This window comes from Rhipicephalus sanguineus, chromosome 2, assembly GCF_013339695.2.
Source record: "Rhipicephalus sanguineus isolate Rsan-2018 chromosome 2, BIME_Rsan_1.4, whole genome shotgun sequence".
Taxonomy (NCBI): domain Eukaryota; kingdom Metazoa; phylum Arthropoda; class Arachnida; order Ixodida; family Ixodidae; genus Rhipicephalus; species Rhipicephalus sanguineus.
Genome location: NC_051177.1, coordinates 28,555,402 through 28,581,588, shown reverse-complemented (window position 1 = coordinate 28,581,588; position 26,187 = coordinate 28,555,402). Strand labels below are relative to the sequence as shown.

The window sequence follows — 26,187 nt, the reverse complement described above, 5'->3', positions numbered from 1 at the left end:
CTACTGCTCTCACTCCTTTGGCTCATTTTCTTCATCCTCACTTTCTTTTGTACCCTCAGATGCGCCGTTCTTTCCATTCGGTGACGCCAGCGCTGTGTGCAGCGCCGAGTTGACTTTTCTAGAAGCGGGAGTCCGGCCACCGCGACGCTGGGCGGAGCCTGAGCTCCACCTACGCGGCGACGAAGACCCCAAGACGCCACGGACACGAAGCGCGAGCCAATGCGAGCCTCAGAGTACAAGTGCGCGGCACGTAGCCCGCCTCAAGATCATGTTGCTGCCCGCTCTCATGCCCGATCCGTTCTCACGTTTCTTCGTCTATCATTTCCCACCCTTGAACCTCTCTCTACACAGCCTTCCCACGTTTAAGACTATGCGAGGCTATCAGCCCGAGCACATTGTCCGGCATGAGAGCAGTTGAGCCTACTCACGTGGAATTGTCTGGAGATGCGCGCGCATGTCGTCTCTAAGCACGCGCAGCCATGCATGTCGTCGAATGTGTTGCGAAGGATGCTCGATAGGCGCACCCCTGCGCTGCTCAAACACTGTAAATGCTCAATATTCTACTAGTCAGATCACTCTTCGCCTCTTCTGAGCGACCGCGCTCGACAAGTTCACGTCAGGTACATGAACGAACTATGTGCCCCCACACCAGTGAAATACACAGAAACAACTCTATTATTACTGAGTCTAGACTAGAGCACTGCACGGGCTCGGGCCTAACCGAAAACCCGGGCCCGGCACGGGCCTGAAGCTACGGGCTTAGGGCCGGGCCCGGGTTTGAGGTGGCGGGCTCGGGTCGAGCCGGGCTTGGACTTCGCTCCGTTATTAAAGGGACACCAAAGTGAAACGCTAAATTGATTTAGACTGGTAAAGTGTACTCTGAGAACTCGAATGTCATTCATTCCACCATCATGAGTTTATTAACTGAGGAGAATGATCAAGGTCAAAGTTCCATTTTTAAATTTCGCCCTGGAAACTCCGCGCGCGACGTCACGTATTTCAATCTGTATTTGTCGTATTTTAGGGACTTTGGCTCAACGAAATTTCCTGATAGTATGTTAAGGCTATGGCCCCGTCATAGGTCAATATACTTTATTTTTACCGATTAGGAACTACATAAGCCCCAGTAGACACTGTCAGAATCTATGACGTCATGGCGTCATAGATAGCGCGAACTTCGTAGCCACCCGCATTTTCGTTTTGTGCGTTCCATCGCGTAGCAAGAGCCTTGTCGCAGCGAGCGATATTGGAATTGTAAAAGAGTAATTTACTGATAATAGTAAAACCGTTCTTCTCTTCAGTGTACCTTCAAGTTTGTTCCTTCTCTTAATAATAATATCTGGGGTTTAACGTCCCAAAACCACGATACGATTATGAGAGACGCCGTAGTGGAGGGCTCCGGAAATTTCGACCGCCTGGGGTTCTTTAACGTGCACCTAAATCTAGGTACACGGGCCTCAAACATTTTCGCCTCCATCAAAAATGCTGCCGCCACGGCCGGGATTCGATCCCGCGACCTGCGGGTCAGTAGTCGAGCGCCATAACCACTAGACCACCGTGGCGGGGCTGTTCCTTCTCTTAAGTGTACCTTTAAGTTAAAACACCCCTGATGTTCCCCATTACATTTGCAGAAAAAATGGGTACAGTATACCACTGCCGAGCAAACATTCATTGTATCCAGTATGTCCGCTCAACTGTTTCCACCGTGAGCCCCTTTTAAGGAGAAAATACCGCCGTAGGTTAAAGCACAATTTTTAGCGAAACATGCGCCAACAAAGCGTAGATATTTGCCACTTAAAACACCTTGCTGTCGATTCCATGTTCGGCGAACACCCCCCAGATTAGTGGTTCGGGCCCTCGTCGGGCCCGATCTGCGGTCGGGTCGGGCCGGGTCGGGCAGGCGAAAGTTTTTTCGGGTTCGGGCAGCGCCCGCGTCTCGCTTTGAGTCACCGGGCCAGATTCGGGCAGGAAAATTGAACGAGTTCCAGGCTCGTGCCGGGCCCGGGCCGAGAATCCCGGCCCGTGCAGTGCTCTAGAATATACATTAATTAGTCCACTATACCGTTTTTGTGTTGTCTTCATTGATGTTCCTCCATGCATTCTTTATTAGTTTATTATATTTGTATACGTGTAGTCAATCCAAACATGCACAAGCATTCCATTACTGTGCTTACTAAAGTTGCTTTGTCCGATCGTGGTAGGAGGCCTTCCCACAGTTATTACTTCTGGGCCTCCTTCTGAAGATGTTGCACCTTCATATATACACCGTATTTTGCGATTTTGTTAATAATAATAATAATAATAATAATAATAATAATAATAATAATAATAATATAATAATAAGAAGAAGAAGAAGAAGAAGAAGAAGAATAAACACTCACTGCAGCGGGATGTGCGTCCTAGCTTTAAGCGACTGCATTTTCCTTTATTTTCTTTCGAAAAAAAAAAATACCTTCTAGAACATAGCAAGGGTGGACTTCTGGTCTTGTTGGTTAGACTTATTCTCGGTGTTTAGCTTAGAAACTTATGAAGGCGGAGACTAGAACATCATCTGCCTCCTAAAAGCAGAAATTTAAATTCTAGAGTTTTACCTGTCAAAAACACAATATGATTATGAACAATATTAATGAGAAATAACAGACAATAATGCCAAGGAAAGTATAGGGGGTGTTATTTGTAGTAATTATTACAAATAACACCCCCTATACTTTTCTTGGCATTATTGTCTGTTATTTCTCATTAACATTGTGCCTAACAAAGAAAACGAGCCCTTAAAAAGTAATCTTCTTTCCTTCATTCAATATGATTATGAAGTCACACCATAGCTGGGTATTTCTGATTAATTTCTTCCACCTGGACTTTTTTTAACGAGCACCTATGCCTAAGAACACGAGCGTTCCTTTCATTTCTTTTTTTTTTGTTTGCATTTTGCCTCTATCATAATGCGGCTGCCCACAGCGGGGAATCAAACCCACGTCCTAGAGCTGCTTAGCAGCGCGACACCATAACCACTAAGCCGCCATGGTGGGCTCATAAAAGTAAATAGCTCAAAAGCAGTGCCTAGAAAAATAAACCTATCGAAAGAGGTAGCACCGAAGTGTCTTTTTTTTTTTTAAATTAGAATACAGTGTTTCTATCCACTGCAATAGGAGCCTGTGGTATATAACCTACTTCGATAATTGTTTACAGAATATGTGAAAGGCAATTCTTCTGTCTTCATACGTAACGAGGTTTTTAAGAGATTCGTCTGGTTCAGGTGTCTTTAATTAAGGTTTGCTTCAAAACAACAATGTTTTTCGGAGGCGTGGGATCCGCAGAAAAAAAAGAAAGCATTGTTTGTTTGCGTGCCTCAGCGGTTTTTTCTTGTATATTGCCCACTAAGATTCCAAAACTCATCCAGCAAGTTAGTTCGGACGCCCACCTTAAAAAAAAAGAAAAGAAAGAAACGCGGTGTGTTTATTTTCTCGTGGAATAGTCTCAGAGATGTATTGCGGTTAACGTAATGAAAATGGACGCTCAGTTAAAGGCTGGGCTCTTCGCTGATTACATTCATTCTGACCTCAAGCAAAGTGCGAATAATGAATGCATGGTGTCGCGCTTCGTGCTTTTGTTTCCGCTCCCACATTTTCGGGCATATAACCAGTGCTAAACTACGGTATATGCATGAGGACATGTCCCAGCATAGTTTACAATGGATGAGATGGCACTTTTGCCACTTATATGTATTGCAGTGAGGTCTGCCTTAAGCGACACGAAGTCGCTAAGAAAGAGGATCGTTGTTTCTCTTACCGGCAACATCAGTTAAGCGAGATAGCAGCTAGATTTAATGCTGCGTATCGTGGCTTTCTTGCGTATGCAACGCCGTTACGGAGCGCCGGTACGTTGCGTCCCTAACGCTGTTGCGTGCGTAGAACTTCTGCCCATGCTTTCTTACGTACGCAACGCCATTACCGGCGCTATGTACGGAGTACTAAAACATGCTAATAATGGTTACCACAGCAACGTGCTTCTTTCTGCTTTGAACAACCACTTCTACGTCACCTAGACACAATTTCGGCTTTACTTTTCATCACAAGTCAGCTTTCCCACATACACACTAATACTGCAGTGAAAGCCGCTTTAAAGATCGAAAAGCTACATTGTGTTATTCAGGAACAGCTCACGCCAAGCACCTCTTGAAGTGCCTTTTAAATGTCTGTAACTTTAGTCAATAGTTTTGTGAAAGCTATAAGCTCGAATTTCTCAATACCACCAAGCCAACCGTGTATACAGTTTCAAGCACACGTGCGCACCAGTTCAGGCGTAGGGGCGAAGCGGATGAGACCGCACTGAAGTATTTCGCTAGAAAGCTTTAATGCGCGACGCAGCCACACACGCGCTCGTGGTTCTTTTTGTCCAACCACGGGTTGGCAGTGTTCCACGCGCAGATAGCCTCATGTCTATCTCTCGGCTTCCTTTTATTCTTTGACAGTTTCTGCGACATGTCATGCTTTCTTTCTGTGTGCGTTTTCGGCTATTTCTTGCAGAAAAAAAGTGATGGAACAAAAGACCACCCCGGCATTCCAAGCTTTCACTGACCGTCAGAATGCACAGGTACGTCCAGCAGCGGCGCCGCCGCGGCCGCAATAAAATTGTTCGTCCCCAGCATATAGGCGCATAACGAGCCGGCCACTGTCTCCGAGCGGCACCCGACGCACGCGCCCTCTCTCCCGTTTCTCCCGCGTTCTTTTCTCAGCCTCTGCTCTCCGCTTACTCCCACACTCTCGACGCCGTCCGTGCCGCAACCCCACGAGCAAGCACGTCAGGTGAGGAGGAGCGCTGGCGTACGCGGCCGAAGCCAGGGGCCGGGCCTGGGGCGCCGGCCCCGCTCCAGCGACCGCCCCCATCGGAGCACGTGCGTCCCGACGTGCCCTCTCTCCTCCACGTCGTGCCGTCTCCCCTTTTTCCCGAGATTCTCTCTCGCCGAGCCGGGCCCGTGCGGCTCCTTGCAACTCCGAGCTGGAGGACCAAGTTGTCCCGTCCGCGATGCAACAGGTACGCTCGGACGCGGGTGCCGCCGGTTGAGCGACATCGACGACGCGTGGGCCGCGGAGACAAGCGAATCGCCACCGAGAGTTCGTCAAAGAAAACTGTAACTATCCCGTGAGCGTGTCACGCTGTTTTAATGAATGTTGCGACCTCTGATTAATGTGTGTGCTGCCACCTCGTCACTATATTGGCAGATATGGTCACTACGCTCTCGCTGTCAAAACTGCTGAAACCGAACGAACTCGTAGAACGTAGTAAGCAACAAGGCGCAGCTTTTGTTGATCGTGAGATCTGCAGAGAGCGTGATGAATATTTTTAAAAAAGCAAAAGAGGAATCTCAAAGGCGCACGATATCATGACCGTCTGGTCGGCAGCTTTTGGGAAGGCTACTAATGGTAACTGCGGGTTACGTGTTCAACTTACTGCATATTGATTGTGGGACAAGATGTACGATTGTGTTATTCTAGCTTTTACTTGATTATTCAGTGAAGGTTCCCTAGCATATTAACCAGATCACGTGTTATAACAGCTTAGCATGCTGTTCTTGGATATCAGCTGAACAAGGTATTGGAGCACTGAAAGAGCACCTAAGATGTCAAGCCTGATACGAGGCTTTCAATTTCACCTTTTTTTTTTTTTACTTCAGTAATCCTCCAAACTGCGGAAATAGTGTTTTGACAGTGCTGCTGCTGCTGAAAAACATTTATTTACAGATGTTATTTACATGAGGGTGGGAGCGGTCCTTAAAGGCCCGCCCCGTACAAACACTAGGTGGGCTCCCTCTTACGGGAGCCCATTGGCGATGGCCGCGGCCCGGGCCCGCGCACGGAGTACTTTGTCATTACCGCCTCCAAAATATCTGATACCTCTTTTCCTAAAGGTCGCTATCTATCGTTTTTATTCTAACCAGAACTCATAGCAATAGGTCTATTTTACACAATCACTCCGTAACAGGGCAACTGAGAGTTTATATAGCAATGACTCTCTAAGAGTCGTTTTTGTTTGTTTGCTTGTTTGTTTAATGCCGCAAGCGTTGTGCTTCAGCTAAGTGCACAGTAAGCGAGTTTCACTGAAGTCACGTGCTTACTTCATCGAATGATAATGAGATTACGAAAGAATTCATCTTCCTGAAGTGTTACTCATTTTGTGCACTAATTTTTATTGGCATTATTACGCAGGAGCTCAAATAGCGGCTCTATAGTTCATCCGGAGCATCAGTGGCGGCTACGTCAAGCATACGAATAGGCGCATCGACTCCCAACACGTAACGCAGCCAGCCGCCTGGGTGAGTAGGGAGTGTACTCTAATCCTTTCCGTGGGTTATTATTATCTGCCACATGCGCATATTAGCTCGACAATTACGCGAAGTTGAAAACTGCACCTGCAGGAGTGAACTATGATTTTTTTTAGTACAAAATACTTTAGACATGATGTGCTTAGATACCTGAATCCAGGTGAAGTTTTGTCTTCACAATAAAAAACAAAACAAAAATACAGCGGTCTAGTATCTATGAAATGTAAGTGCTATAGTATCGATTTCAGACTACGGTGACCGGTTCAAATCGCAGCACTACCACAGAAGAAGAAATAGTAGAGAAGGAAAGGCAGGAAGGTTGACCAGTTTAGAAAAACCAGTTTGCTACCCTACACGTGGGAACTGGGAGGGGGAGATTTAAAGATGGAGAGAAAAGAGAGAGAGAAAGATAGCACACGACACAGCACACACAGACTCAGTCACAGTCGGTCACTCTTGCGTGGTACGCGACATTACACCACAAACGTTTAGGAAAATGCTATGTACCCAAATGCAATAACAAAATGCACTATTTGTTGCAAATATCTTAAATGGTGAATTCCGGTGCACACGCTGGCGCTTAAAAGCACTGGCATCGAACGATACTCTTTGTAAGGTCAGTTGGTTTAAGAGACAAGTATAGGTCAGTTCTTTGCCCATTGCAGTGAAAAGATATGTAATCGACATCCTGAAACAACAATGACTTAAACGAACCATTCCTTGTAATATGCACAAAAGGGGCAGAGTTTCCCTGTTACTGCGCTTAAGATCGTCAGGGAGGATTTATGACATAAGAGCATCCCCCATTTATGAGGAAAGAGGATATCTCCAAGAATGGTGTCATTTCATTTCAAAGCAAAAAGGTGTACGTTCATTCGCACAAATTATACAGAGATAGCTTTTTTCTTTGAGCAAGTTGGATAATGCGATAAGACATTTCGAAAATTAACGTAGCAAACAAGCAGGGATACAATCAAGAGAAGCATCGCTGTGTAACGTGCAAGACGAGACAAGAGTTCAGTCAGGGCGCAGATATTACCAAAAACGATTGAGAAGTATTTCCATAATGTTTATCGAGAAGACAGAAGACAGAGAAGACAGAAATAAGGCGATAAAAGAGTCCAGGCTCAATGGAAGACTGGAAGAATGTTTAAGCAGTTATTTCGGCAACAAGAATGTCGAGAGTACGTGTATCAAAATTCAAGTGTCACCTTTGAAAAAGAAAGTAGGGCGATGGTAAAAAACGTTGTTACCATTAACATCACTACAGAAAGTGACGCACCCAACCAAAAAATCCTGCATAGAAATGTTCCGCGTAGTATTAGAGATCGCGCTGAAAAGTACGTGCGTGCGTGACATGGAGGGGCAATCTACGCTGATGGAAACATTCAGTGTTTCGGAAAATGCAGCCAAGAGCTAGGAATCAGCTTAATCAGAGAGACAAGAGCTATACATCGGGACGAAAGTCAGCAAAACAGAGAGGTAGAGAGAAAGAAAGAAACGTAAAGGTTAACAAGGTTGCACTTGGTTTGCTACCCTACGCAACGGGAGGGGAAAGCGGTCACGAAGTAAATAGAAAAAGAAGAAATTATTCGCACGCGCACGATACATCGTTCAGCTTGCTGCAAAAGCCAGTACGGCAAAGAATGTTTCACTTCTTCAAATAACGCAGTTATACGTCTTCAAATAGCGCAGGAGTGCCTCGCACTTTGGTTGACAGTCGAATCCACGTGCCACTATTATTTTTCTTTTTCTGCAAGAGCTCTGTCCGTCAAGTCGGCTTCAATCGGCACGCAATGTTTGTCCTTCGTATATAGGTTTGTAAAAGAAGAGCAACCCTGTAGTATACGAGGTTATGTTGTAACGGTCTCAGCGTAGCCCGCAAACGTTATGCGGGACGCTGTTCACCATGACACTGTCGAAATATGGTATAAGTAAAAGCGACGCCGAAGCAGAAGCGACACAGTAAGCTAGCGTTGCGTCGCGATAGACCAGACAATGGCCAAATGCGCAACGAAAGGTCAAGAAAGTGCCCTCACGAGAAGGCACGTTCCTGTAGATACCGATGTTCCAAGTCATGGTGGCGAGCAAGTGGGCGAAGTTGTTGAGCTACATGCATGACACCCTCGAAAGTACTGTGCACGGGCACACACTGCGGTCTTGTTCGTGGGCGGAACGGGCTGCTCCGTCAACGCTTTTGTTGCCGACGATCCCCCGTTCATTCTTCAACAAGTGAAATTCGATCGTGTGCCCTATTTCAACGACTCGGTGGCGAGGTTGTATGATCTCACATACCAGCTGTTGAACGATGATGGGGGCTGAAGCGTCGAGCGAGAAGCATAAGACAAAACCGCCAACAGGCCGCCATCAAAAATGGGACGTCGATAACGGCACCAATATAAAAAAAAATGGGAGAGGAAATCAGTACACGACACAACAAAGTCGAACCTAAACTACAAAAAAAAAAAGGAAAAGAAAACATATTCCATGCAAGTATGAGACATAGGATCAACCACGATATGAGGCATTTTCAAAAATAATCGTTCGAGTCATGCCCAAAATAAATGGCCTAGAGCTATGGTTTAAGAGGCAGCCTGTTTTCACAAAACTGACGCAACGCTAGCCAGTTAGGCGTGAGTCTGCGTGTAAGACGAAACAGCGCGCGATCTGCGCAGGGCAGAAGCGACAGGGGCGGCCGGCCTGCTGATTATTGAACCGCATGGACGAGGCCCTGCTGGGTAGGCCGGGCCCCATGGCTCCGACAGCGTACGGCATCGGGATCAGAGGGTACCTGGATGGACACGACATGGCGACCAGGGTGCAGCCACAGCCGCCGCCAGGAGCCGCTTCCGATCGCTGTAGGTTTCTCTGCACTTCCCCAGAGGGCGCCCCTCAACGCTGTTCGTTTGTGAGATGCCACAGGGCGCTTTGTAGGAGCTCACCCTTCGGGACTTGCTGTAAGCTGTAGAGCAGGGGTCTCAGACTCACCTCAGCTAGCGGGCCGCAGTCACGAAATTGTCTCCCGCAAGGGCCGGGACAGTGAAGAAGGTTGAAGGGGGGGGGGGGGGGGGAAGGATTGAACAAATTGTCGGCTAACGTTGCCGTTTAAAAAGAAGGCCCTTCCTATATCTCATATATAGGTCCTTTCTGAAGGCGATATGACGTTAGGTTTCGAGAAACATATCGATACTCTTCCCCAGAATGACCGAAATCTGAACGCCGATTTGAAATATAAAGCTTTTGTTCCACGGTTACTTTAACACATGGTAACCGAATAGGGTGCCTCGCGAAAAAAATGCTTGAGACCAGTCACGTCTGCGTAGCTCACGAACATACTTATTAAGAAAAGAAATAAAATATACGGGGCAAAGACGTTCATGCAAGGGCCGGGCCGCGTGTTTTAGATATAGAGCGACACTTTAGGTCAGACTACGCAAAATTATGCTTAAGTACCGCAGTAAGGGTACTTTCGTGTCAAACCACCCGAGCGTTCAGAGTGAATCCGCGGGTCATATTTTAGTCGAGCGTCACACCCGCGTAATTTGGCTCCAACTATGCTTTGAGCTTGAAGGCGGACTAGAACTGGCAGTATATCTGCAACGTGATTCAAGAATTCAACGCAAGGATTCGCGATAAGGTGTGCTAATTAAGCGCAGTAGTAATTAACGGATGCTTGCCTCGCTGCACTGTTAGCACGCTATCGTCTTGCTCTGTAGAACAATCGATGATCGAGAACGCCTCAATACCTCCATGTGCGTCGGGACAGATTGAATTTCATGGATCCGTCAAGGCTTGTTTTCCTACAGCGTCGCTCATTTATCTTGCTTCTTGAGTTGAAAGAAAAAAAGGAAGAGATAAAATGTTTAAGTATGCGCTCGATGAAGACCATGAACTCAGTATATGTAAAATACAAGCGTGCACTCGCATTTGCTTATGCTTGCCCAGCATGCTCACTATTTTAATACGGTGACATAGCACGTATGCACAGGTAAGCGATAAGAATGAGGGTTCATGTTAAAGAGACAGGGCGTGCAAACACGGACACAAGAGAGAAGTCAAGACACCACGAACGTCGACTATCAACTGAAAAGGCGCACAACGGCGGAAAAGAAAGGCACCAAAACTTATCTGCCCAAGCAATAGGCGAACCTATCCATCATCAATAGGCGAACCGATCAATGCGGCACGCGTGGTGGTCTATTTGAGAGTCTACGTGGTGTACGTGGTCTCTTTAACATGAATACTTACCACCTACCTCATTTCTCTGTTATTTTAAGAATGAGGGAATGATTTGATTTCTCACTCGTAACAAGAAGAAATAGACAACGTCGTTCGCGGGAAACATAAGATATTAACCTAAAGGCTTTTTTTCCTCAGTGGCTACGCCACTCTCAAAAAATACAACATAAACAATAAGCGACTTTACTGACAGCACACAGCGATGCCAGCGATGTAAGCGAATGTTGTACACTAGCTTACGAAGCAGATTTTCTTCAATTGACGCGACAGCGTCAAAGAGCCCGCGTCACGCGAATTCTGGCGTCGGCGTCGCCGTCGTTGGTGGTGAACAAAAAATCGGCGTTGTCGGTGAGCGGAAACTCGCGATGGATGCACGCGTGAAAATCATGGGTGAGAGCCGGAATGGAACCCAAGACTCCCGCGTCTCTTCTACCGCTGTTGAGCGGTAGCTCCTTTAGCGCTTCTCAGGATATGTCAAAGGAATGTATTAATAATTAGGCTCAATCGTCAGCCCTGCTGCTTAGCAGTAGTTAGACGCCTTCACTAAGGATGTGTCAACGTCACGAGTGGCGTGTTATTTGGGTAGAAAAATAGGAGTTGGCAACGATCGAAAGCTTGGAAGGTGAAACGGAGAGGTGGAAAGAGCTATGACGCCTGACATTGATTCGTGTTTCTATAACGCCAGGACCGCGTTAAGAAGTAAAGATGGAAATGTAATTTAAATTACAGGGTTGTGTCAAGTTTCAACGGTTTCTAGGGAAAGCAAAACAAAAACTGTCAATACCCTGCGCCGTCACGTGTCTCCCAACGACGCATAGCTTTGTTTACTCCTGCAGTCGATCTTCTTGCTTTGTGTTGTTTTGTCTTCAAACATTTTTTAGTGGCGAACTGCCGTTTGCTCTTGTGTAAATCTCACGTGCATATGGTCTCCCTTCGTCTTCTGCAAGTACAGATTAGAAACGGAGGTTTTGTTACAATCGCTGTTTTGAAAGTATCCACGAGTAAGCCGATATGACGTCTTGCTATACGTCGCACACCGCCGCATTCGATCTCATCTTATATGACCGGTGACATTAAAACTATTCAGACTACGACTGCAGATTACAGTGCCATGGTCGCAGACACAACAGAAGTGTGCCTGCACGCCGGAGATCAATTGGCGCCCTTAAGATCAGGGGCGTAGCCAAGGGGGGGGGGGGGGTGTTCCAACCCCCCCGAAATTTTTCAATTTTGCTTGCGCATATATACACGCACACATACAAACGCCCGCACGAACATACATAAAGTATGGTTGAATCCCCCCCCCCCCCCCCCGAAAAACATTTCTGGCTACGCCCCTGCTTAGACCTATGTTAGCCGTCATTTCTCGGTCGTTCAAACAGCCAGTCATCAGCCGAGTTTGTTATTGTATGTTAGTCAACAAGAGGAAACTCCTACGACACGATATTTGACGGAAACAGGGGTGCTTTCAATTACAAGATTCGCAATGCAAAAGAAATCAAGTTGCACACTGATGTATTCGTAAGCAATTGCATAAATATTTTTGAACCCCACGTACGTACGTAAGGTAAGACTATCTTAGATCGGTGTTGCGCAAAACAGTGACAAGAGGAAGGAACACGGACAAGGCGCAACTTCCTCTCGTGTTATCGTTCTTTTGCGCACCACCGATCTAAGATGAGTTGCCAACTCGCTCAGCTGTCCGTCCTTCTGAAGTGTAAGAGCTCAAATGAGGGGGCAAACACTAGTTTTTGCTTCTTTTATCAGCTGTATCGCACAAGGCACACGGAAACTGGAGTTGTGCATTTGACAACTTCTCTACAATTTCTCTTGGTTGATCGGGGAAGGCTGTGCGAGCTATCGAAAGATCTAACAGCGCTGAAAATTATAGCAAGGCTAAATTGTCAAAGAAAAAAATATCGCAGGTCGCATTTGAGGGATGGTAGGTAAAACAAATAGCAGTATGGCGTCCCATTATTTGATAATTACCCAATGACAGCCCACACGAGCTTTCTCCCACTTACTGTATGAAAACTACGCTATACAAATCAATAGTTACTGAATTAAATAATTTGGCGCTATTTCAATTGTTCTGCATTGTAAAGCAGCTAACCTGCTTGCATTTGACAGGCCCAGAAACTCAGACTGGCATGCATTGCTCCTCTAAAATTCTTGCGGAGCAGCTGGCTGGGATGCTGGTATCAGCAACTGTCCTTCCTTCGGCCGCGCAAAGCTAAAAGCAGCAACAGATAATAATAAATGCTGGAGTTTTACGTTCCAAAACCACGATATCATTACGAGGGACGCCGTAGTGGAGGGCTCCGGAAATGTGGACCACCTGGGGTTCTTTAACATTGTAGTGTGCACGTATCTCACAGGGCCACTAGCGTGGGTTCGGACTTAGCGAGCCAACGGGGCCGCGTCTGCCGTCGCCTCGCGTGAACTAGCGCGCCGCTGCACACGTACGTTCGAGCGCAACAGAGGCGCCGAGCGCAGCGCGGCAAGTACACAGTACTGCTCTCGAAATCCGCAACACTTTATTGCCTGCGGCAACACCACAAACGCAGTACAACGCCCGCTCCCAAAGGCGGCGGGAGAAGCAAAACAGGCTTAACCACGCCACGGGCGAAAGTACAACACAAAGGGTGCCGCTAGCACGTCTCCGCGGGCAAAAGGGCTCACGGGGACACGCCGCTGAGAGAAACGTTCCCTCGCGACTATGCTGCGAGCTCTCACGATCAGCGACCAAAACAGGGCCCGATCGCTCGAGCAAGGGCAAACTCCGCTCGCGTTGGCTTCGATAGATACGGTTTCGGCGTAGTAAGACCACGCGCGAATGCACCGCACCGCTCTTCAGCCTAGCGTTCGGAAAGGACAACGTAAGGTAAGCGCTCGCCGCTGGCGCAAGGCACCGTTAGCGAACTCCGTCCGAGCGAGCCCAAACAAAGGAGCCGACGGACAGGAAAGAAAAGACGTGCTCACCTTACGAGGTCCAGAGAGTGTCTCCCTCGCTGCGCGAAACGTCTCGCGGGACGACGAAACCACGAAACCCGAGCGCAGCGCCCCCCGTCGAGGTCCGGCGCCGGGAGAGAGGAGGTTACCGTCACTCCCCGCTCGCCCAGCGCCGTAAGACGGCGGAGGAGAGGAACGGCATGATCGGAGGTGGGGATGGCAGAAATAGGCGAAAACCAGCGCAATGGCGACGGGCAAGCCTCAATCCCCACAACATACACCTAAAACTAAGTACGTACATGGGGCTCTAGCATTTCACCTACCTCGCAATGCGGCCGAGGTTCGATCCCGTGACCTTCGGGTGAGCGGCAAGCAGCAAGAGAGTGTATGACGGTAACGTGCCCGCACTTCGCCGAGCTGCGTATGAGTTGTCATTAGATCGCCGGTGACGCCATGGGCTCGCGTGGAACCTAAGCGAAATTTCTATAGTCAGTCTTGGCGAACTTCATCTATTTCATCTATTTTGCCACTGTATGTATCGTATTTAGACTGAAATGTTGGCGTTTGAACAGATAGCCGAAGAGCGCATTCGTTTCAAGCGTGTCGCTCGCAGCTGTCGACTTGAGACCGAGCACATCATATATTTACGTGAATGTCAGGCCTTTTTTTGCCAACTAATTGGCAAAAAAAGGCCTCTTCCTCATTGTCCCTTGAGAGGTTGTACTTTCGTTTCATTACTTGCACGTGTTGTTCGTAAAGCGAAATCTATTCATGTCTACATGTTTTCTTCTTCAGTTTGAAACATCTGTGCCGCCGTATTGAGAGAACAGAAATATCGCCGCCGCAGTCTCTCTCTCCCCCTCTCCCCCTGATGTCATTCCACTTCAGGAACCACAATAATGCACGTATCTATGTCTGGCTTCTCAAACGTGTTAATTCATTTAGTAATGTAGTTATTCGTGCAAGATTGATTAATATGATAAGCAACGGTGTAGTGGGGATCTCCAGAATAATTTTGAACTCTTCTTTTATTTACAACTTCAGTGGTACTCAAGTTGTACAGGCAGAGTGAAAAGGACATACAACAAGCACGAACGCTTCTATTCTTAACACGCGCACATTAGCATTTATTTACTGTCTCGTAAGACCCGGTTCTTGCAAAAAAGACCAAACGCGCTTTCATCGTGCGCCCAGCGCACAAGCGGTTTCTATTTCACGTGTCATGTGTAGCTTGCGGCCTCAAACGACGGAATGTTTGCGTATACCTAGGATTCTTTGGCAAATATATGAGGTGTTGCAGGGACCTCGTCGTCCGCCGACAAGAAGGAGAAGCTCGACTCCAAGGACACGACGGCTGCGGCGTACGACACCGGCGCGGCTTCGGCCGGCTCGGGTGGCGGCGGCGCCATGCTGTGGGACCGCACGCTCAGCGAGCTCAAGCTCGAATACATGGACCTAGACGAGTTCCTTAGCGAGAACGGCGTGGCCGGCAAGGGCGTGGCTGCGCTCTCACCGCGCCACAACCCGTTCCGACAGGCCGCGAGCTCTATGGTGGACCCGCATCGACTCGCCCCGGATCCCGGAGGCCTGCAGCAGCAACAGCAGTCCGACGAGCCGGCCCTGGCGGGACCGCCGCCCAACGGAGAACCCCCTGGGTGCACCCAACAAAGGCTGGCACACAACTCCTGCAAGTGCATTTCTCGCGCTGTCCTGCGCTTATTGCTGTCCATGTCCCACCCAGCCCTACAGGCTTCCCCCGCGTTCGGGTTCTTCGACTTGAGTTTGATCCCTCGCAAATTTATTATCCCTTATTTTATTCGCGCTTATGTGACCTTTTGAGGAGGCTAAATCTTTATTCTAGCATTCTCTATTTGTTCAAAATATATCCGCCATCTTGGTTGTGATGAGTGGTCAAGGATATTTCGATGTTTTTTAGTCGATTTCTTGAGGTTCGTGAATCGCCTGACGCTTGGAAAGCCTCGGTGCTCTAGGTAATATTGATGCCTTCCACCTTTTCTTTCCTTCCTTCTTTCTTTCTTTCTTTCTTTCTTTCTTTCTTTCTTTCTTTCTTTCTTTCTTTCTTTCTTTCTTCTTTCTTTTCTTTCTTTCTTTTTTTCTTACGCCATGTGTGAGGTATCTATGCAAAACCTATCACTGTCGATTAACATAACGGTAGCTTGAGAAAAAGTAAAAGAAGAAAGCTTTCCCAGTATTAGCACTGGACTTCGCAAACATTCCACTTGGGTCGCCGAGCGGAACGCTTTAATCGTTTCGTTAACAGCCTTTCTTGATCTTTTGCCCTCGTACCCACTGCCATTGTGGAGTTGTTTGCCAGGTCGTTTTACAGCGAATCTACACGTGGCTGGGGTTCCGCGCAGGGGCGTAGCCAGAAATTTTTTTCGGGGGGGGGGGGGGGGTTCAACCATACTTTATGTATGTTCGTGCGTGCGTTTGTATGTGCGCATGTATATATACGCAAGCAAAACTGAAAAATTTCGGGGGGGGGGTTTGAACCCCCCCCCCCCCCCCCCTGGTTCCGCGCATTTTTCCTGTGCCGCAACAAAAATGGATGTACCACACAAATTGGGGAAACCACACCACTCACCACCGGTCAGCCAGAGAAGACGATGTACTGATGTCACGAAATGGAGAATGCGGCAAAAAGGCGCCAGGGTGATCAAATATAAAAGCTTTAAAGGAGCACGTCGCTCTCCTGTTTCAAAGTGTTTACTCTCCGATCTTCGTCCGTTTCCGTAATAAGGTTCCCTCGCATACGCACCAATTACCACGCATGCCCTATCCCTGTTTCACCTTATATCCGCCCCACGCCCATCCTTAAGATCAGGGGCGTAACCAGAAATTTTTTTCGGGGGGGGGGGGGGGGGGGGAGGGGTAACCATACATTATGTATGTTCGTGTGTGCGTTTGTATGTGTGCGTGTATATATACCCAAGCAAAATTGAAAAATTTCGGGGCGGGGGGTTTGAACCCCCCCCCCCCCTTTGGCTACGCCACTGCTTAAGATATTTCTTGTGGCGCAACATGACCACCACGTCACACGTGTGCAAAGTGTGCTTTTTCTTTCTTGTTGCTGCCTTCTAAATGACTCTACTTCGTGATTTAGTGTTGTTTTCTTCCTTCGTTTGTGTGTGGAACAGCTCCACCATATAAAATTAAGCCATGCAGCATTTACCGGTGAAACGAATCGAACTGAAGCGGATCGCGGTCTCTGTCGACTAGTAGTTTTCTGGCTTTGCCGCATCCCCAGTGTACACTGCGGTGAGACACGTGTAAATGGGCCGGCGTTGGAGAGACGCGCGGTTCCCTCACCACCAGTTTTTCCCATACGTATCTTTCAAATGTGCGTCCAGTGTAGAAGGTGACAAAGTGATTGCAGAACTGAACTGTGCTTGCATGTGTTACAAAGCAGGATAGATTAGTGGCACCGACAAACCTGTGGCAAAAGACAGATGCAAATTATGTATGAGACATTGCAGTATGCTATAAGGCGCTAAACCGTAGTCGTTATAATTTTGAAGGCAGATGTGCAAAGACACGAGGCATGTTCATGCGACGCAAAAGAAAGCTTACCAAACTGGAGTTTAAGGTCAAACGAAGCTGAGCGCTCAAGGACAGTAATGCAAGGCTTATATCATATACTATAGCTGTGCCGCCCTTTTCAATGGCCTTCTTTGCGGAAAGCTACCGGCCCCGCAGCTATCGAGGTGCTATGCGACTTGCCCTATGTTCTTTCCTCGTCGTCGTGACCGGCTACCGTTTTCTCTCCGGGCTTTGACGCAGCGGAAGGCGCCTGCTACTCCATGCAGTCGCTGGCCGAGCACTTCCGGGGCGACGAGGTGACCTCCAGGAGGCCCGCGTGCGACCCCATGGCGGCTGGGCGCCGGTCGGGCTCGCCCACCGCCACCGTGGTGCCGATCGACTGTGGTTTCACCAAGACCGACCTGGCGCTAGCCAACCTTCCGGGCCACGACGACTTCGACCCGAGCCACCACCCCTTCTCCGAAGACGAGCTCAAGCCGCAACCCATCGTCAAGAAGTCGCGCAAGCAGTTCGTGCCCAACGAGCTGAAGGACGACAAGTACTGGGCGCGCCGCCAGAAGAACAACATCGCGGCCAAGCGGTCGCGCGAGGTCCGCCGCGTCAAGGAGAACCAGATCGTGCTGAGGGCCTCGTACCTCGAGAAGGAGAACATCGCGCTGCGCGAGGAAGTGCACAAGCTGCAGCAAGAGAACGACATGCTCAGGAAACGCCTGCACGAGTACGAGCCCTGACTGCCGGCCGCTCGGACCCACCAGCAGCCGCAGCCGTGGCCTCAGCGCGGCGTCATCGCGGCTGCGTGGGACCACTGGCAACAGCAGCAGCTGCAACATCAGCCTGCGGCACTGCTGCCTGCCTACGGGTCACAGATGTCACCGGCAGGGGTCCGGTGCGCCCCCGGCTGCGCCTGAAGTGATCGTTCCGACCACGGAAGCCAAATTTAGTGCTCTTACTTGTAATGAACGAATGCGCGGGCTGTAGATGTGGAATCAAATCTTCACACTGCTCGCCCATACGAGGCCCTGCGCTGCCTCCCGACTTGCACTAAGCAAGAAAAAAAAAAGAAAGAAAACGTGCAGGCAACGCCATTTGTTTATAGGCACGTTTTAAACGACCGTATCGAACGCTAAGGAGACAGTGTGCCGTGTTTACATTTGTGCCGCGACGGTCGTAGGTTGTTGTAGCGAAGATGTTTCGTGAACGTCAGCCAGCTGAAGTAACTTAGCTCCCTTCATTTCTTTTGCACCGTAGATTCTATAACGGACTACAACTTCGGAGGGAAGATTTACACGCGAATTAAGTAACAAACGTTGCAACGTGGCAGTTAATGAGGTGGAATCAGGTGCAGAGCGTCTTCTAACAGAATGTGCAACCAACAGGAACTGCGTAGAGTTGTCTGCGGTGCAACCTTTATAATATTGCTATCGCGCGGCAGGAAATAACCTTGAAGAAAGGATTTGCGGATGTTGCATGCAACGCTCTCCACCTTGTCCCCCACTTTGCTTCTGCGTTTATGCCAACATTGGTGTGAGTCAGTCTCTACAAAAACCGAAATGCTTTGCCTTCCGGCCATGCGTGTCTTCCACGAATATTTCCCACGGACGCCTTCCTGCAGTCTCGCTTTATCCTTACTTTTTTTTCTTCTGCAATCGATATTCGTTTCTAAGTTTAGGTGAGGGATAAGATAATGCAAAAGATGTAACATTTGTAACGCAGCATAGTGAAACTTTTGCTACAAATTGAATAGCGCTGTCTTTTGATTCAAATTGAAAAATCTGAGCTGATTGAAATTAGTCCGGAGACGCTCAGCACACATCGTGTCCCGTAGCCGTTGTGTTGCGTTGGGACGTCAAGCCGGTTCAAACGAAACGTTTGTTGGAAGCCGAAACGTCATAAACGTTGTTTGGACTGGTCGGCGTCTCTTTTTTTTTTATTTTGAACTCCTACATGATCACACGAGACTACTTAATCCTAGGCTTGGGAAAACCCAACATCACGTGCCTGAACCAAGCGAAGACGCGGCGCGATGTACAGAATTGCGTCTTCTACGACGCTAGGGCAAGTACAGAGGAACAGTAGCGGTTTATGACTAAACATCTTACCGAATCGCCACGATTCTGAAAAAGATGTCATCGCTGTACAACGATGGAAAAATTAGCACCGCAACAAAGCAATTACGCTTCGTTTGCCCTTTCTTACAACGAGGTTTTTATTCTGTACCGCAGCCACGTTTTCAACGTCTCTAGAGTTCTTCCACTCTCGTTTGCACGACATCCATAGCCTTGAATTCGGAAGCATCCCGTACGCGTCAAGATAAAATTCGTGCAAAAGCGTACTTCACTACAATCGAATTTTCACCATGGTCGGTCTCAACACGTCATCAAATACAATCAGGCTACTGCTGCGCTTCAGCTCGCGCTCAATATTATTGAAAGGAAACTATCCCCATGCAGTTTATCCACTCGTAACCGACCCTTTTACTTCAATGTAGTAGATGCTGAGCAGATCCTCGGCACAACAGTTCACCAATGTAACCTGATTCAGTGTCGCTCTTTGTAAACTCGATTCACAAGGTGTAACGAACAGCCGATCCATTCCGTGGTCTCAGCCGAATCTATCGAATGTTTTCTGAAAAAGAATTGAGAGCACACGAAAAACCGTTTCTTGCTCGTCTTGTGAATCTCCTACCTTTCGTTTCTGTGATGCCACCAGAATCGTGTGCGTTCCAATGGACAAACTATAACGGGGAAGTTCTCCAGCGCTCCTTGACACGCATTGCGTGGTGTGATCGACTCTTTGTAAACTCGATTCACAAGGTGTAACGAACAGCCGATCCATTCCGTGGTCTCAGCCGAATGTATCGAATGTTTTCTGAAAAAGAATTGAGAGCACACGAAAAACCGTTTCTTGCTCGTCTTGTGAATCTCCTACCTTTCGTTTCTGTGATGCCACCAGAATCGTGTGCGTTCCAATGGACAAACTATAACGGGGAAGTTCTCCAGCGCTCCTTGACACGCATTGCGTAGTGTGATCGACTCTTTGTAAACTCGATTCACAAGGTGTAACGAACAGCCGATCCATTCCGTGGTCTCAGCCGAATGTATCGAATGTTTTCTGAAAAAGAATTGAGAGCACACGAAAAACCGTTTCTTGCTCGTCTTGTGAATCTCCTACCTTTCGTTTCTGTGATGCCACCAGAATCGTGTGCGTTCCAATGGACGAACTATAACGGGGAAGTTCTTCAGCGCTCCTTGACACGCATTGCGTAGTGTGATCGACCTGCTGAGTGAGTGCAAATACTTAAGTATTTGTACTCTACGTGTTACATATTCAGTGCGGGGAAAACCTGCACAAAACGTACTACCAGCGATCATGTTGTCATGTGTTATGTATAGCACTCATCACGCAGTAGTATCACATTGGTGTGCTGTAAAGCGTAACACCCCGCTATCACACGGCCCCGTCAATGCCTTAGGAAGCATCTACAATGCACCATAATGCCTAACTAAACCTAAACAATCTTATATCAATAGCGTCGAGCGCAAGTCAGTACTATTCATCGTTAACATGACAAGCGCGCACGCGACCGACCAGTTTTGCCGTTTCATACCAAGTGATCCAGTGTTTTTCATGTCATCACGTATTTATGTGGAGAGTATGTGATCTTGGTAGTGTAGAAGTATATTTTTCAATTTTGTTTTGCCTAGCGACGCATATCATAGCTATATCTTCCAGACATCTACATTCATTTCCCACTAGTTAGGCGACTCGATATGTTATATGCAGTGTGTTATAAGGCCGAAACATTGTGAATTTTCTTCAGATACTCAGTAAATTGTTATGGCCATTATAATCACTCATTTGCAAACGTATCCAGTGGGTCACAATTTTCGCAAAAGAGAAGTGAGTTTAAAATTAAGGACCCCATTTGCTCCTCACTTATGGCAAATATTAGACTGTGCGAAGATGACGGAACTTGCAGCTTCAAAAGAAATATTTATTTTAAAATTCCACCCGCCTTGGAATAGAAGAGAGCATCTGAACAGTCAGAACAGATTATTGAGATGTTATAGAAGCAACATTACAAAGTTCGAGTTACCTGACGTGGTTCTGGGAGACTGCGTTTTCGACTGACAATTTTCGAGAAATCTTGTTTGGCGCGAAGTGGCGCCCGGCCCACCTCATTTCAAATGGCTGACAATCAGCCTATTATTAGCTTTAGGCAATCAACGCCCACTAATGACGGTATTACTTAAATATGATAAATCCAGAGTACTGCCAACATCACAACAAATGTACCCATTTCACTGCGCTTTCTTCGTATCTGTGAAGCTGCATTAAAGCGATAGAGCGATACACCTATTCATTCGGCCATGTCAGCGAGCGTAGCGCTGCCCAGCGGCGCCGCAACGCGCCACCACAAGCTGCAATTCAGCGCAGCGATTCGATGCCTTTTAGATGCGCAACGGTCGATTCATGGAGTCTGTGGATGCTATTCTGGACACCGTAGAATTCTACCATGTTGTCGAATTCGTCATCTTGTCAGCTCTGATTGGCCCACAGGGCTGCTACGGCCTCTCTGATTGGCTTAAAATACCGTCATTACGAAATATGACATGGCCGTATTCGACAGTGTGTATATAGCACTCCGTGTCTGATTCTGCCTATATGGTTGAGTAAAGCCAAGCGTCTGCGTATTTTCTACGCAGTCTTTTCTTTTTTTTTTTTTTGTGACGGGTTACTGATCACACATTACCAAGCCAACGTTGCTTCACATAAAAAAAGACGCATTCTATCAGAGTATCCGGTCTTCTGAATACGCGTCAAAAAAAGAACAAAAGGTCATTACGTGAGGTGAAGCGCTATGGCGAGGCACGCAGGAGGGCAGATTGTCCCTGCATTCTCTCCTTGCTAGGCGAGCCCAGAATGGAACATTGTCTACAGCATGCTACACCTCACGTAATACAATACAAGCTAGCCTATCAGTCTCATATCTTGACCAAGGTGGTGGAAGAGGGGAGGGCTGAGGAGCAGAACAGGCAAACGCATTTCCATTCTTGCTCGAAACATTCTGTCCATCTGATTTCTTGCCGCACCAATGGACCACTACGCGTGAATTGACCCAGGGGTGCTACAGTGGGACGATGAATTTCGGAGACTGTTTTTCATTTTCGCGAGATTTCACGTGTCTTGCACCGTACGCATGAACGTAAACGCGGCGGCAGCGTTTCCAGCGCTGCGATAAAGCATTGCTTGGCACCTTTCCATAAGGATACTGTCATCCGTAGACGCCAAAGCGTTCCGTGCTAGTGCCGTGAAAACCACGCAAAAGTGTCCCCGAAAGTGGTCGTCTGAGAATACGACCTCAGCTCTTGCGGGGACATGACAGTTGCGCTAGACGCGCAACAAACGTTGCCTACCTCACGAGCGCTGCAGCTACATACATGGACGCTTTCCTCCTTGTCGTTATCGAGAGCTTAACGGTTCCTCCCGATTACTTGTTATACTGTCTAAGTGCATGTCAAGTCGGTGTCGTGTAAATTGGTGCCAAACTTGATGTACCTATTGTGTATAGTATAAGTACACAGGAAAGGGTGTGTGTTCACATAAGAAAAAAGGTATTACATTCCAGGACGCGCTTCCTTTGTCATTTGATGCAAATGTGTTATTGCGGACGCTTGTTTGCTGTCCGGATTTGCCGATTGTTCTATTAAATGGCATTGAACAGATTCGAGTTGGTGTCAATCTCTGGGACTGAAGGGGTGTGATGTTCACATCTACCGGGACTGCAAGGACTTCAATTTTGGTTTCGCCAAGAGACGCCTTTAACGACGGTAAACGCCCGTGACAGCGTTACAGCTTCAACTGTGCCAAATTAATTCTGCGGAAGCCCGCAGCACAATCAAGTTAAATTGTGCACTGTACTTGACGCTCATACATCAAAGGAAAGGAATATGGGCATAACGAAACGGATAAAAACGAGCGTGGAACACAGGACACAGTGAAAAGAAAACGACGGATTTCACTGTGTCTATCTATCTATCTATCTATCTATCTATCTATCTATCTATCTATCTATCTATCTATCTATCTATCTATCTATCTATCTATCTATCTATCTATCTATCTATCTATCTATCTATCTATCTAGCCGCCTACGACTTTGGGCTCTCCTGGTCGCTTGGTTAATCGAATGTACACCAAAATTGGTATGGCGTAACATGACTGTATGACGAACATAAATGACAAGTCATAACATGAAAATCATGACACGCATGTCATGTACAGCATGATTTACATGCCACGCTCATGGTGCGCTGGAGGCCGTTTCGCTAGCTTGATATACACCAAACTTGTTATCTTGCGACGTGACTGTGCGACGAACATAAATGACACGACTTAACATGAAAATCATGACACGCATGTCATGTACAGCATGACTTACGTGCCACGCTCATGGGGCGCTGGCGGCCGTTTCGCTAGCTTGATCTATCCTGAAATTGGTATTGCGCGACATGACTGTGTGACAAACATGAAAACACGAGTTAACATGAAAATCATGACACGCATGTCATGTACAGCATGACTTATGTGCCACGCTCATCGGGTGCTGGCATCCGTTTCGCTAGCTTGATCTATCCTGAAATTGGTATTGCTCGACGTGACTGTGACGAACATAAAAACACGTTAATATGAAAATCATGACACGCATGTCATGTACATACAGCATCACTTATGTGCCACGCTCATGGTGCGCTGGCTGCCGTTTCGCTAGCTCGATCTACCCCGGAATTGGTATTGCGCGACGTGCCTGTGTGACGAACATAAAAACACGAGCTAACATGAAAATCATGACACGGATGGCATGTACAGCATGACTTACGTGCCACGATCATGGTGCGCTGGCGGCCGTTTCGCTAGCTTGATATACACCAAAAATGGTATCTTCCGACGTGACTGTGTGACGAACATAAAAAAACGCCAGGCCTGCGCTGAAACCGCAGCACAGTCACAGCGAAAGCTGGAAGAGCGGCGTTTCTAAAGCCCGTTGTAAGCTCTTTTGGGGCTACAATACAAGTACACTAGAGAGGTACCCACTACGCCATAAATCACAATTTTTGTGAAGTTGGGAAGTACCTACTAAGCCATTATTCTTCATTCTGCGGAGAAGCGAGGCACCAGCTGCACGTCTGTAAGGCATTATGTGCACTTTGTTGACGCGACGACTGATGACGATGAAGAATTATGGTTCAGCTTTTTGTAATGGGTTGGAAGCTTTAAACGGCCCACCAGTTATGTAATTTGCATTTGGTGACGCCCGGTTGCTATTTCCCTCTCCCGTCATGCTGTATAACATACGTTGACGTGGGAGAGAGACGGGGTGGGGCGAAGAACTTTACTGAGACCACAAGTAAATGGATCATGCGCTTATGGGCTTCCTTGGCAACCAATACAAGTGCACTTGCGAGGAAGCCACTACGCTCTAAATCATTGTAATTTTACTGAGACCCCGAGGAAATGGATCATGCCCTTATGGGCTTCATTGGCAACCAATACAAGTGCACTTGCGAGGAACCCACTACGCTCTAAATCATTGTAATTTTACCGAGAGCCCGAGAAAATGGATCATCCGCTTATGGGCTTCCTTGGCAACCAATACAAGTGCACTTGCGAGGAACCCACTACGCTCTAAATCATTGTAATTTATCTGAGACCCCGAGGAAATGAATCATGCGCTAATGGGCTTCCTTGGCAACCACTACAAGTGCACTTGCGAGGAACCCACTACGCTATAAATCATTGTAATGTTTGAGAAGTAGGGCAGCATGCACTGGGCCATTTTTCGTCATTCTACGGAGAGCCGTGGTGCCTGCTAAACGCATGTAAGGCATTATGCGCACTTTGTTGATGCTGTGCCTGACGACGATGAAGACTTATGGCAGAGTCCTTTGTAATGGGTTGGAAGCATTCAACAAAAACTCATTGCGCAATTAGCATTGTGTGACGCCTGGTTACAGAATTCGCGTTGTGCGACGCTTGGTGCTTATTTTAATCTTCTACCACGCTATATTGCATATGCTAATGTGGTTCCTTCCCGACATGAAGCCTGTATAGGACCTTTTTGCATAGCAGTTTCAAGCACCGGCATGGCTCAGAGGTTGAATACTGGGCTCCCACGCAGAGGGCCCAGGTTTGAACTTCGTTCCATCCTGGAATTTTTTTCTTAGTTTTTCGAGCGATACTGGTTACGGACACCGGCGGCGGACAACTACGGCGCCAAAAACGGCCGGTGAAATGATCTCATAACAGCTTTCGCTGTAAAACACGAGTTAACATGAAAATCATGACACGCATGTCATGTACAGCATGACTTACGTGCCACGCTCATGAGGCGCTGGCGGCCATTTCGCTAGCTTGATATACGCCAAAATTGGTATCTTGCGACGGGACTGTGTGACGAACATAACATGAGTTAACATGATAGTCATGACACACATGTCACGTACAGCATGACTTACGTGCCACGGTCATTGTGCCCTGGCGGCCGTTTCGCTAGCTTGATCTACCCCGAAGTTAGTATTGCGCGACGTTACTGTGTGACGAACATGAATAATAGGAGTTAACATGAAAACCATGACACGCATTTTCCTCAATGACATACAAGACGATGTATGCAGCTCTGTGCTGGCTGCTTCGCATTACATCGATTCTTCGCATTACATCTGCCGGTTTTTTTTTGTCCCGCGGATACCGTTGTAGGCTGACACCGGGCTGCGTTGCGCAAGTTCGGCACTGTGGCACTCAGCAGTACCGTGTTCGTCGCCTCCGGACCCAGCCACTCCTATTACAAGGGACTTATTTGTGTTTGAAATGCGAGAAAACCTATCAATTTTAACCGACCGCAGCGCAGGTGGGACTTGAAAGTCGTTTTCAAAGCTCGCGGCGGCGCTCCACAAAGAGCCGACGCGGCCGCTGAGACCACGTGATCCTGCCAAGCACGTCACGCCGACGGTGGCGCCGGCGTTTTCTTATTTCATTGCCCTCTTGTAATCAGAGCAGAGCAATGCAAAGTAGACAGTCATCCCAAATTTAGTAGGCCTCCTGCCTCAACATGC

General features: G+C 47.7%; 1 protein-coding gene across 1 annotated transcript; it reads left to right on the top strand.

Annotated features, from left to right (window-relative positions):
• Positions 1-9,041: 9,041 nt before the first annotated feature.
• Positions 9,042-17,871, top strand: LOC119381510 (thyrotroph embryonic factor). The gene is made up of 3 exons (XM_049412172.1): positions 9,042-9,180; positions 14,814-15,200; positions 17,297-17,871. The coding sequence occupies exons 1-3, from the start codon at positions 9,042-9,044 to the stop codon at positions 17,803-17,805; spliced, it is 1,035 nt and encodes a 344-aa protein (XP_049268129.1). The 3' UTR covers positions 17,806-17,871.
• The last annotated feature ends 8,316 nt before the right edge of the window (positions 17,872-26,187 follow it).